This window comes from Coloeus monedula, assembly GCF_965178545.1.
Source record: "Coloeus monedula genome assembly, chromosome: 6".
In the NCBI taxonomy this organism is placed as follows: domain Eukaryota; kingdom Metazoa; phylum Chordata; class Aves; order Passeriformes; family Corvidae; genus Coloeus; species Coloeus monedula.
In genome coordinates this window covers 25,572,528-25,585,919 of record NC_138786.1, presented here as the reverse complement: position 1 = coordinate 25,585,919, position 13,392 = coordinate 25,572,528, and the positions used below count along the sequence as shown (strand labels likewise).

Here is a 13,392-nt window from a genome sequence, read left to right as displayed (position 1 = left end):
TGTTATTGCTCACCTGAAAGGAGCAAGCTGCTCCCACAGCCCCAAAGTTCTCTCACCCAAGGCTCTGGGTTTCCTCACTCAAGGCTCTGGTGAACACTTGTGCTTCTAATATGCAGACCTGGCCAACCAATCACATGGGGAATTTGCTTCCTTGGAAGCAAATAATGAAGACTCCCACCCCTGCAGTGGGGATGGGCAGCTGGAGCTGGAGAAGGGCCCAGCTCTGCCCCATCTTACTAGACACAACAGGTGTGAGCAAGGGCAGGGTAAACTGCAGGGGATGCTTGTGTCTATAGCTCCATTTATATCAGCTCGACTTGAAGGGGAGAACCACAGCCAGAGAGCCAGTTCCTCACCCACTCCTCTGCTGCCATGACAGCTCATGGAGTACTCCTAGATGCTCTACTGCACACCTTCCTCCCATTGCATGACATGAGTGCAGTGGCCTTGGCTTCCAGGCCTGCCACTGGTGCTGGGACTGGGGGCTGCCAGGAACGGTCTGGCTGAGGTGTGCGAGGGCCAGAGGTCTCCTGTCTGCCAGAAATACAGCTGCACTGCTGCTCTCGTGCATGGGGCACAGCTTGCCCCCCTGGTCTCTCTGGGAGTGTGGGCAGCCCTGCTGCTGAAAAAGTGTGAGCCCCACCCTGAAAAATCAGGAGACTGGCCTAAAAGCCAAGAGATTTTTATTTTTTTCCCAAAATACACATTGTGTTCTTTCTAAGTTGGTTTGGTTTTTGAGCACTGCCAGGGGGACACTCTGTGCTTCTCTCCACATGTACAGGGAGCAAAACAGGATTTGGAAAGGGATAAAGCTGGGATTCTCCTGCAATCTCCTGGTTCCAAGACCTGGCATTTTATGAAAGTTCAAACATACTTGTGTGAAACAGTCAGTGCTCCCAGAGGGAAAGTCAGCAATAGGCTCAGTTTCAATAATATGCAACTCTTGGGAACTGTGTGCTCTGTAGTCTCCCTCATCCCAGATTCCTTCACCAGCTCAGTGAAGGGTTCAGTAGCTCTTGGTAACACCTACCACTGTTTAGTGTTATGTGTGCAGATGCCCATGAACAGTTAAATGGAGCAGAGAGACCTTAGCATGTGTTCCAACCAGGGCAGTCAGAGTATGAATTAACTGCTGAACTCAAGATTTGGCTTTGCCTACATCCCTCTGCAGAATTTGCCAAGACTGAAGAAGCTTGAGGGGATCACAACCATTTCTTATTTCTCTCTCCACCACAGTTTGGGGCACAGGTCAAGCTTCAGAGTGTGTGTCTCTGAGTGAACTGGGAGCAGGCAAGCCTGTTCTAAAGGCCTGACCCGTCTACGAAGTTCAGTCTCCATGCCAGAGCTTGGTTTTCATGGTATCCTGGCTCTCCACTGCTCTGGGAATTGACTGTCTGGGCTTTGAGGCACCCAGGAGTCCTAAATTAATGGATCATTCATAATAGTGGGGAGGTGCAGTGAAGGTGGTAGTGGGCCCACTGGTAAGACCCTTTTTTGTTTCTTGTTTTCCAAGCCTGTTTGGTCAGAGGACTTAGGAAATACACAGCAAGGGGAGATACTTGTTTTCACAAGAAGGGAAAATCAGGGTAAAATATGGAGTGGGTAGTGCTATTCTTGGCTCATTTACTGGCTTCTACCTCCTTATTAAGTTTTGATATGCGTTGTTTCCTATCACAGGACTCTGCTACAGCAGTTACAGAAGCTTCAGGCTCTGGTAGCTGGGAAAGTCTCCAGACCTTATAAAATGGCTTCCACGCAGACTGGGACCTGTCTAATGGTATAAGCTTCATTTCCATCTTCCTTATTGGCCATGCTTCTCCAGACAGCTTTGTTGATTGCCTGTCTCTGCCCTCTTCCCTGCGGCCCAGCTCTGTTGTCAGTTACATCTGCTCCTTCCTTTTGTGTTATAGTCACCAGAGCTGTGTCCTGTGTCATATGTACATACATCAGTTGTTTATGCAACAACATTAGAATAATTCCTGCATTTTCACTGCCTTGTTCTTTGGGCAAAACAGCACTTTGTTTGCTTTTCATTAGCTATTATCCATTCAGCAAAAATCTTCAATGAGCTTCCATTGTAATGGGCAGTTTTCTTTTGCTGAGCTGGTAATGCTTAATGTTTAACTCAGCAGGGCAGAGGAACAGTCCAAGTATTCATCCCAGTGGGCATTACCTTGTGTTTATCAGCAAGAAATGGCATCTGTTCTTGCTATGCCTGCACATTAGGCTTTGTTAAATTCAGCTGGAATTCTCTTTGTTTGTCCTTTTGACTAACCATAATAATTCGGGGTTGTCTGTTGTTTTGGTAATCCCTGTTTGCCTCGTAGTGGAGGATCATGGTTAATAAATATTTACTTCATTGATGAGTTTTAGGGCATGCCAGTGTGTAGCCATAAGTAGAGTCAATTGGTTGTTCTTCATCTCATTTTTTTTGCCAGGAGGAAAGTTTCTGATCCATGGTAAAAATAAAATCTTCACCCCTCTGATGTCTTTGCAGGATTGTCATAGTAGCTGCTCGTGACAAATTTGCCAGAGTTAGTTATCTATATATGATTATCACTTCTGTACTGTTAGCAGTCACAAAATGCAAACAGATGGTGAGGTACTTGCCCCACTTTCTCAGCACCCTCAGTGTCCTGAGGGATTGTTTTCTGGTCCTGGTTCAATGAGTTTCCTTGGTTCCAGAGCCCCGACTCTGTAATTTTAAGCACTTCCTCCTTTCAAAATCTGCTCAAACTTTTGCTACTCTTTGCTGCCCCCATGTCAGATCAGATTTTAATGACTGACTGTTTTTTTCTCTGCTCTCTGTCTTCATTCCCAAGTTCTTTCCACATTTTTGGGTGTGACCCAGCTGAGCCCAGTGACTCATTGCTCCTTAGTGCAGCAGCTCATCAGAGCACCCCTGGCTCCAGCAGTTCTTCAGTGCTACTACCTGGAATAAACAAGTCTAGAAGAGGTGCCTTCCTGACATTCCCTGTGCTATAGGCTGATAAAATATCTAATTTGGCTTCCCAACAATGTCTTATGTCTCCTTGCTGCTCCCTTTGTTGCAGGCATCCCAGCCCACACACCCACTCTCTCAGACTTCCTAGTTTTGAAGCATTTCAAGAATTTGTAATTTGCTTTTCTATCTCTGACCAGTTCCTTTCATAAGCCTCTGAGTTCTCATTTTCCATTTTCAAGTACAGCATTCCTTATCATGACAGATATGTAGAATCATCGTGTCTTGCAGCATGGGAGTGGAGCAGGCTACCCTTCTTTAGCTGTGTGTCATTGCTGCTGGATTTTTGTACTGCCAGCTCTTGAAGGCCTCCAGTGGTGAGCAGTCCTCAGCCTCCTCCGGCAAACCATTCCAGTGCTATGTTATCTTTCCCAGATAAAGCTTTCTTGCTATCTGATTTCAATCTTCCTTGCAACAGCTTAAGCCTATTAGAACTTCTTCTGCCCATTGTAAGCAAGATCTGTTTATTCTCCCTTTGTGCAGCTGCATTTTACATACTTGAAAACTCTTGTTTTCAAGCAACTTCCTTCAGTCTGCTCTGCTAAATCACCATAATTTATTCAGTCTTCCCTCGAAGGCTGTTACTGAATCACTGCTTGTTCCCAGAACTCTCTACCAGACTTCCTCCAATGGCCCTGCATCTTCTTGGAAGTATAGGGCCCAAAGCTGGGCATAGTGTTCCACCTGAAGGCCAGTACAAATCCAGCCAGAAAGCCTGTTCATAATGCTTGGGCTGAGATTTGCCCTTTGCAAAGTGACACTGACTTGGACCCATGTTATGCATCAGTTTAACGCCCAGATCCTCTTCTGTAGAACAGCTGAAACATGTAGCCACTGATGTATTTCCCCTGCCCACCTCAGAGGTCTCAGCAGGTCTCCACATTGGTCTGTATAGATCTTCCCACTGTTCTCTTGGACCACTTCTTCCCAAGGTCAAGATCATTCTGAATTTGAATATTGACCAAAATCCAGTCTGTAGTCTCGCCCATCTGCAGATTTGGTACAGTCCATCATTTAAGTCAAGCTTAAAAATGTTGAATCTTGCCAGATCCACAACAGATCTCTCTGCTACTCCATCTGCTACTGCCTCACAGTTTGACAGTGAGCCATTTGATAAATACACTCTCAGTATGTCTTTTTTTTTAATTTTGCCTCCACCTTTCCAAATGGCTTTGCAGTAGTTTTCTCTAGCTTAATTTCCCTCCATTTTAAGAGGTCAAATAATGAGATGATCCAAAGCTGTGACTTGAACGTTACTCAGAATCAAGGCAAGAGTTATTGTTATGAAGTGTTGTAGAGTTTGAACTGGAAGTGAATCAGAGCATCAGACTTAACCTGAAACAAAACAGAGTAAAAACAGTGCTGTTTTGCAAAGCCTCAGTTGAAAGCCATGTTAAAGCAAGATGTTAAGTATACTGCTCTTTCTCAGCCCAAAAAGCCTGTTTTGTTTTAGAAGGAAAGAACATACTTTACAGGGCTGGCTCACTTTTCTCCAAGTTGTGTGTTTGGCTGTGATAATTCCAAGCAACATCTATTCAGAATTTATTTTTTCCTGTTTTTGTGGAATAAGGATTCTAAATGCCTCATGTGCCATGCTTAGGCAGCATCTATGCTGTCTTCATTTAATGTCCTTACTTTAAAACCAGCCACGAAGAGTCTGGACAATTAAAATCCCTCTTTACATAATATAGTATCCCCATGTTATTATTCAATCTTCCACATCTCCTGGAATCCCCTGGTGGTCAAAATTACCTTGATGTACCAGGTTCTGTGCATTACTTAGGGACAGGTATTCCAAAATAGGTGACTTCTGAAAAGCAGTCAAGCAGTTGCTGGCTGTCTCCACAGGCGTCCATCCAGGTCAGATTAGTTCGTTTATACATAGGTAGTAGAAATCACCAACAGATGCATTGCCTCTTTGGCTGCTCAGTCTGAGCACTGAGCTGGCAGCAGGTGGTTACAGACCATGCATAGTGCATGAGTGTTCAATAAATTGGTTCTGTTCCATTTCCCCTGTGTCCTTTCTTCCTCTGTACTGGCAGTTCCCTAAGCTCTATAGAGTCCCTTACGATCAGCACTGGCATTTCACTCTGAAGCTTTACTGTTACGGCAGAATTTCCAGATAGGCCCAGGCCTACCTGAGGAGGATTTCAGGGGAGATTTCACATACCTCTCTCCTGTTATCACTACCTAGTAGCTCTGACTCGTCTGCCTGATAGCAGGAGGCACTAACACGTGGTCCTGCATAGCTACACGTCAAGCATAAATTTAACCCTTTCCTGCAATTTGGCATCTTTACTATCAGGTATTAGGCAACTGCAGTTCTGCTGTCATTTCTGTCCTTGCATGCATAGTAGCTTCACTTTGCTATGTGTGTGGTACCTCCCAGATTTCTCCTGTGGGTTTGTTTTCTTTACAGCCCACAACAGCTCCTGCTAAGCCAATGGTCAGGTTCCCTTTGGTCAAGGCAGAGTTTGTCTCTGTTGAGTCTCCTCTTTTTTCCAGCTTGTTTCTCAGCTATGCCTTCCACTATCTCTCCTCAATAGGATGGGCAAGTTCTCACAAAAGAGCTGGAAATACCCCAAATAAAGCAACAAGAGGAAGTTTCTGACTTCCCTTCTTGAATGTGCAACAGAGATTAGCACAGCAAGCCCCTTCCCTCTCTGGGGGACCACAGGTACCCAGCTGTCAGCCTGACCAGATCTTCTTACACAGCCTCATGTTGGTGTGCTGTGAGGGGAGTGTTTCTTCGTGGCTCGTGGCACTGACTCTGTACTGATCTCTTTTCTAGGTGCTGGCACTCTGCTTCGTTCTGATCCTGGGATCCCTGATGCCCTGTCTCCCTGAATTCTCTTCAGCATCACAGACAGTGAAAGCAACACCAGCACCAGACATTTACACAACTAGTAAGAGTGAGTCTAATGTGGTTCTTCCATGTCAACTTGTCAAACCATTTCCAGCTCTTCTCTCGACACTCCCTGATCAGGCATGGCATCCTCGCCTCTGTGCCTATGCCATATGCTGGGACTGTGGCGAGGGAAGATTCCTGATCTGTCAGTGGTACAAACTCTCACAACAGCTCCTTGTTGGGCCTGTTGTCATTCTGTGCTAACCGTTGTCCCAAAACATGACAAGTGTCAAAGGAAGGAACGTGAGGGAAAAGTCCCAGAGCAGACTGGTTGTCTTCTGAAGAGGCTGTGTGTCCAGGGGGGCATTTGCTTCCTGAAGCTGGGGGGAGGAGGGTGTCCTGCACAGTTACACATGGACAAGGCTGGGCGAGCGTGTGCTGGAACCACCATCATGACCCACACCCATTGCAAGAGACCTTGTCCTCATTGTTAACCAATGCTCTCCTTTTTTCCAGTTCAGTCACGGAGCCTCCTTTTCTATGATGAGGGTGCTGGCTCCTTAGAAGAGAGCTATAGCTCCTTCCTAACCATGGACCATCCTGAGGGGTGGGAAGCCAAAAAAAGGCAGTCTGAGGAGGGAAGGCCTCATCTGGCCAGGACACATGAGACAACTAAATATCTGAGCAAAACCCAGGGGGGTCCTGACCAGAACCAAACTGACCCACCTCTCAGCCACCTCAAAGAGCAATTCCATGAGAGGTAAGTAGGTGGGGCCACCTTCTGAGCCCAAAGCACAGCATGGTGTCTGGGGGTAAGCAGCAGGCATGTCCGTCCCCTCTGCTGCAAGCTAAGGACAGCGGAGCCGCCCGGGACAGGTAGTCAGCTAAGAGCACTGGCTGGAGGAGGCCAGTGCTGGCAGGGAGCATAAGAACAAGTTCATTTTCTAGAGCAAAAGTTCATCCATAAAGCAGTGTCCCACTTGTATAAAGATGTGGAGGGCTGGATGACTCAAGTGGTCCCAGGTTTGCATTCCATTTAATGCCCTGTGGAAGGAGTTCATCCTGGTCAGAGCAAGCTAGCTGGGTACACAGAGAGGTGAATTTGCATAGGAGGCTACAATGAACCTTGACTGATGGCTTGTCTTTTCTTTTCCTCAGGGAGACAAGCTCCAGTGAGACAACTGAATTCTTGTAGCAGCTGCTGGACCTCAAGGCCTCATCTGTCTGATTGCAGGATTCCCTCCTCACTAAGCAACTGAGGGGACTTGGCAGGAGAGGGCACTGCATTTAGACACTCCTAAACTGGCCTTGGGTTCAGCTCCTCCCCTTCCCCATCATCCCCATTAGTGCTGATCTCTTTGAGGGGAGTCACAGGACTGCCAGAACCAGCAGTAAGTGTCTGGAGAAGGCCTGAGACTCCCTCTTCTCCTGGCCTTACCTCCTGCTTAAATGAGCACTACCCTATGGATGTGGGCTCACCTTGAGGTGGAGGGAGATCAGGGGAAGCCCACAAACTATTCAGCTCACTCCCCAAAGCCTCCAGACCAAGGGGGCTGTCCCCACATGTGTACCCCTTGGCTACATCAGATGCACCTGAAGGAGAGAGAAAGTGCTGGATTTACTGTCCTGCCTGAGGGTTTTAGGAGTGGGTGATGCTGGTGCTGGAGAGATGGCTCTGGAGAGTTTGAGCTCATTCCTTGCCCTCCATATGTTAGTATATTTCTGCTTCCATTGAGAGAAAACCTAGTTCTTTCTTGCTCTAGTTTTCTCTTGATGGACACGCCTACGTAACTTCAACACCAACTATCTGCACAGATCTGCACACAAACGGAGTGGGGGAGAGAGATCCCAGACAGATAAATCACCATAAAAATTAGCCAGCGGCTTCTGGGTGACCAGAGCTCTGAAAAAGAGAACAACTTTCCCTCACAACCCATTTTTCCCCACCCTCAGCACCCCAGTTTTGGCAGGGGTGGTATTTTTCTTTCTGTTCCCAGCTTGGGCCCTACAGTGCAGTGCTAACCAGGTCAGTGGCCTTCTCACTTTCCATTCTGCAGGCCTCCCCCTTTGAGAGTGAGTGAGAGAAACACATTCCCATAACCCAACCCCCATCCCGGCTCTCCATCCCTGATTCTGCTTCATGCCAAATGGGGTGTTTCTAGGAACCAGCAGAGAGAGCTAAGCAACCCTTTGGAGGGCTGTCAGATTAACCATCATTCCCCTCACATCCTCTGTGTGCACAATAGTGTTGTGAAAGCCACTGAGGACTTACTGGCATTTCTGGAGACAGGTACATCTGTCAGGAAAGAGGTGGCATGTTGGAATTGGCCAGGACAACCAAAGACAGTTTTAGACCTCTTCTTTCTAAATATTGACACCAAAGGTAGCAAACTCTTGCCATACCACCTCTTGGGCCAGACTTGCCAAGCTTGGTGTTGAAGTAACCTCAAGCCTATGCCATCCTCTTTAGCACCCAGACACCCATTTCTGACCCTTCTTCCTCTCCAGCAAAAGCCCTGCGAAAAGGCTGAAGTGTCTCCTCACTCCATTCCCTCAGCTGCCATTTGATGGAAGGACAATGTGGGATATGAGTGTCGGAGATCTGGGATGTGGCAGGTTGCACTCTGCCAGGTCTCCCAGCAGGCTCCTCTTCTGCTTGTTTCTCATCAAGCACCCTGGACTCACTCTGCACTGCCCCAGCCTCTCCTCTTCCCCCAGGCCGGGAGTGGAGAATGCTCCCTGTAGAGGAAGGATGGGATGGCTCTTGCTCAAGGACTGAGAGAAGTGAAGAAAGGGCCCTCACATCCTTCTGTTCTCCCTTTTGAAAATTGGTTTTGCCCCTCAAAGTCATTTAGGAAAATCTGGACACAGCTAGCTGCAGCCGTGCATGCGTGGCCAGTGGGGTGATGAAGAGGAAGGCTTTCAGCACAGCTCTGCTCTCCCCACAGGACCCGCTGGTCACCAGATACCACTGCACTCCCCATCCTCCACCTCCACCCCAGCACAAAGAACCACTGCCGGGTCCAAGCACGCCCTCCTCCACCCCAACACTTCACTGAGCATGTCCCCATGCCTCCCACTCCCACCGTTGTACAGAGATCAAGAGCAGAACTCGTTTGTACATAATGAAACTTATTTTGTATTATTGCCGATCCCTTAAGATATTGTATTTTGGAGACTCTCAGATCCTATTTTCAGTATTGTATTTTATTAAGAATTAGTGCGGGCTTGGCATCTATGAACTTCTTTCTTGTAGCAGCTCACTTTCCACTTATACTCCAGCAGCTGCTTCTTCCCTCTTAGTTTTTTTTGTGGTTTTTGTTTTGTTCTGTTTTATTTTCAAGCCACCCTTTCTCCTCCTTCTATCAATTGCTCTGCATTTGCTTTATGAAGCAAAATAAAAATAAAATAAAAAGATGCAGCATCAGCCCTGGGTTGACAGGTGCTTTCATTGAGGCATGGTTGTCATGTCAGCCCACTTGCACAGCTCCTCACCTCCTGCTCCCTGTCCCGTTCCCTGGCCACATGGAAAACTGGTTCAGTACTTGGACCTCACACTCCATGTCAGGGGCTAGAAACAAACTTGCATGTTTTATTTCCAGCAGCACTGCCGTTATAATTTCTTCTGCAGTTCTGAACAAGTCAGAACTGTTCTGCCTCAGTTTCTTCTCCCCCTTTGAAACACCACTATCATCCTCTTAGAAGGAGGAAGATCATGGAAGAAAGTATATGAGGTGCAATGGGCTATTCTGATGAAGAGGCTGTGCAGGGGTCTGTACAACAAAGACATAGCTCCTAGCACTGTGGTCCTATCCTGTCTGAAAAAATACTTAAATCTTTTCATTAACCGTAAAAGCAGAGCAGCTGCACTCAGATGGGCAGCAACCTGGGTCCTGGCTGGCTGTCAGCCTGTACCTCTGACAGTCTATTTACATCTGTGAAAACTGATAGCTTTTGTCCTGATTTTGTGTGAAACACAAAACAACAGGAGGTCTAGAAAACAAATTTTCATTTTCTAGCAAGCTCCAAGTGGATTCATTAGAATCTCACCGTTTAAACAATTCCTCGCAGTCAGCCCTTCATGTCTGGAAGGCAGCCCAAGCAGGAGCTCCTTTCAGAGATGCTATAAGGTGTCTCTATCTCCCACCTCTGGCTAGGCTGATACAGCAGGACTCTGCCACAGCAGGATGTGAGGCTCAGGGCTTGCAAAGGTCTCTTTCTGCAGATTGTAATTTCTTTGTGGAGAGGAGTAAAGCTGTTGCCTCGCTGTTTTGACTGAGCTGGCCATTGAACAGTGTCTGGGAGAGACAGGAACTCTCTTTTCTGAGCTGGGTCTGTACTTCCAAGAGGGAGTTTGATGTGGGATCCATGGCAGATTAGTCTGATGTGGGTTTTGCAGACCCTTGCAGAGCTCCCTTCCCCTGCCTACCCACCAATGCAAGGAAATGCCTGACCTTGCCCTGCAGTTTCTTCCTGGGCCAGAACTAGTTGTGAGTTGAGAATCTCATGTTTTCCCTGCAGCACCTTGTCCAAAAGCAACCTCCTAAACCTGCGTCAGTATGATGCACCTTCCCCCACTATGGAGTGGGGCTGCTCCCTGCACCCACCAGATTTAATCCAAAGGAAGGGCTCCTGCTTTGCTCAGCCCTGTGAAACTTCACACGGTTCTTTGGGAATTGCCTTCCAGGGAGATTTTGGCCTGCACCCTTCATGCACACTCCAAAACAGGTGCAAGAGGGAAGCTCTTAAAAGGATGAGTTCTCGGGCTTTGGCTCCTTTAACACTGATGCAGCCAGAGCAATCAGAACCCCTTCCATAAGGAGAAAATTTCCCTTCATCTTGACAAATCCTCCTAATTCTGCAGTCTACCAGATAACTCTGAGCTGCTCAAAGCAGGCACATTAGGTTCTTTTGATCCCCGCTATGCCTCCCAAAATGCACCAGCCAATCATACCTACCAGTTTGGCTACAGCAACTAATTAGAGCAGGTTGAGAGAATTAGCAAAGCAAGAGTCACCTTCTTTACAGGTCACCTTCAGCCTCCCTCAGTTGCGCTTGTTCTGCTCCAAGTGCCCCAGCTGAGCTCTGCCACAACAAGCTGGGCTTCTGCCCATTCAGGGTCACATTTCTCAGAAGCCTCTGCACTGTCAATTCATACAAGCCCTGAACAAAAAAATGCTGGCAGAACACGGACTTTGTTTTTCAGAGACAAATTATTCCCGATTGTTCTGTTACCAGGCCAATTAGAAAAAAATAAAGAGAGAAAATAATTGGGTTTTGTGGCTTGCTGCTGCCTAGCGGGTCACTGGCAGTGCGTGGTAGCAGCCTGGTGGGTATGTTCTGTTTCTTACAGAAGGACATGTGCTGTTAAGGCTCTCAGGAGAGTATCCCTGCTCTCCAAGCCTGGTGTGGTCCCTCTTGCTGTTCTCACTTGGGAGTGTGCTAGCAGTTGTCTCACACAGCCATTATGGGATGAACAGGCTTTGGTCCTGCTACCTGGCAAGAATCCTGGGCTTTTGGACAACTTCTGGGGAAAATGGGACAGTTGCACCCCCTCACACCCCCCAGGTGCTGGGGGCTTGTTAACAGTGATGGCACCTGGATGGACACTGATCTGTCCTGCCTCAACAAATCTTGTTGATTTTCTAATCTGGTGGTTGAAATGGGGCTTAGAGGTGAGCAGGGTGGAGGTTCTTCTTGTGCCCAGGGAAGGAGACAGTACCTTCACAGAGCTTTACTCACTAGAAATGCCGCTTCCTAGAGAGCTCATGTCCTGCCTGTGCTTGCAAAAACAAGGATGAGGTCTGTATGGTAAATACCAATATGCCTTTGCACTGTCCCACATGCCCACACAGAAGGAAATCCCTACCCAGGGCACAGGAGAGGCACACTCCCGCATGTTCCCCAGGTAAGCAGGTAAGCACCAAGGAAGCAGATGACCTGGCTCAGCTGAAGGGCGCCGGGAGGACAGAATTGACCCAATCCTACTGTCCAGCCCCATCATCCTCAGGCAGCATCTGGCTGCTCTTCCCAAGTCCTCAGGGAGCTCCAAGTGAAGGGTGACCCTATTCATGACAGAAACACAAAATATCTGGCAGAGAGGTGGGCAGAGAGAGAGCAGAAGCCTGTGCAATCCATTACATCCCTCCATGCAGGCATATCCTGTGATGTCTCATCTTCTCCAGACACACAAAATCTGGCCTGCCCTGCCTGTGTGACAGCTATACAATCTGGCATGTGGTAAGAAAGGTAGAAATCCTCTGCTGGCAGCTGCTCCCCACAAAGGGGGTTTCTGTAGAGCAGGATTAGGCCCCTTGGGAAGACAGGAGGCACCCAGTGTCCAGCCCCTTACTCTGACTTGATTGAAGGCACTGTTAGTTCAGGGCTCTCCTGTGCCTGCAATAAAGGCCTCTGCTTCCCACCCTGAAGCTCATTTCCTATGGCATTGACACATCCACCACTGAGAAATGCTCTCCCTTCTTTCCTACCTGGAAGTCTGGACCCTCCTCTCACCCAGCTTCCTACTTGTATCTATCCCTGACTGGCCATCCACTTCCTCAGCTTGGTGGCCACAAACTTGTTTAACCATAAGGGACAAGACAGATGTTTCCCAAAATTCCCTGGGAGCAAGAGTGGACCTGCATTCTGCACCCCCTGTAGCTCCTCTGGGCAGCCCATCTTTGTCCTGCCCTGGCATCCCAGCTGGCACAGATGAAGGTGGCTCCCATAGTGATTGGCAGCAGAGGCTCCCTAGGCCAGGAAGAGCCCCAGGGCAGAAATAGAAGCATTGCACTGTGAGTGGTGAGAAGAACAAGGTGCCACAAGTCCCTCTGCACCAGCTGGGCACCAGCTGCTTCTCCCTTTCCACAGCCTGCTCCCAGCCTCTGTGGGCAGCAGGAGGACATGGAGCAGGGCCATGCACCCATGCAGGGAGTACTGGCAAGCTCCCAAGCAGGTCTCTGTTCCCACAAGTGAGGGTGAAGGTGTTTCCCTAGGGCCAGCTGTGCTTGTCAGGGAGGGCTCACCCAGCAGCACTCCAGGTTTCAGGGAGAACAAAACCCCTGTGGGGGCTGGAAGGGCTGAGTCACACAGCGAGGAGAGTGTGGGCTCCCTGCCAGTCACGATTCTGTGGCGGAGTGGGCGTGGGGGCTGCTGTGCCCCTGGGAGGCACAAATCCCCCAGGAGGCACAGCCAGAGACAGATGTCATTGTGACTTTTAGGGTCAGACAAAGGTTTGGTAACTTGAGCTGGAGGTGCCAGTGGGGTGTGGTTACCGGAAAGAGACACAGCACTTCTTCAGCCCCTGCTGCTTCCCATGTTGGGGTCAGGAGTGGCACGGGAAAGTGCTGTGCCACAGCACCCTGCAGCAGAGGTGCCACAGGACCATATCGAGGTGATGGGGAGTACTGGCATGAGGGATGAGATGCTCCTGATGACTCCCAAGGCGATACAACAGTCAGAGCAGGATGAGGACAGGCTCCTGCTCCCGTCATGCCAGACTTTCATGGGAAAACACTGGGATTACAGGTGACTGCAATGTGCT

General features: G+C 48.6%; 1 protein-coding gene across 1 annotated transcript in view; it reads left to right on the top strand.

Annotated features, from left to right (window-relative positions):
- Positions 1 to 7,044, top strand: part of CREB3L1 (cAMP responsive element binding protein 3 like 1) — a gene marked incomplete at both ends in the record, with an annotated part of 42,923 nt that extends 35,879 nt beyond the window's left edge. Inside the window, 4 exons of the mRNA XM_082283082.1 lie at positions 1,678 to 1,777; positions 5,793 to 5,913; positions 6,366 to 6,609; positions 7,008 to 7,044. Of these exons, the coding sequence (XP_082139208.1) occupies positions 1,678 to 1,777; positions 5,793 to 5,913; positions 6,366 to 6,609; positions 7,008 to 7,044 (502 nt within the window). The remainder of the gene's footprint in view (positions 1 to 1,677; positions 1,778 to 5,792; positions 5,914 to 6,365; positions 6,610 to 7,007) is intronic.
- Between the last annotated feature and the right edge of the window lie 6,348 nt (positions 7,045 to 13,392).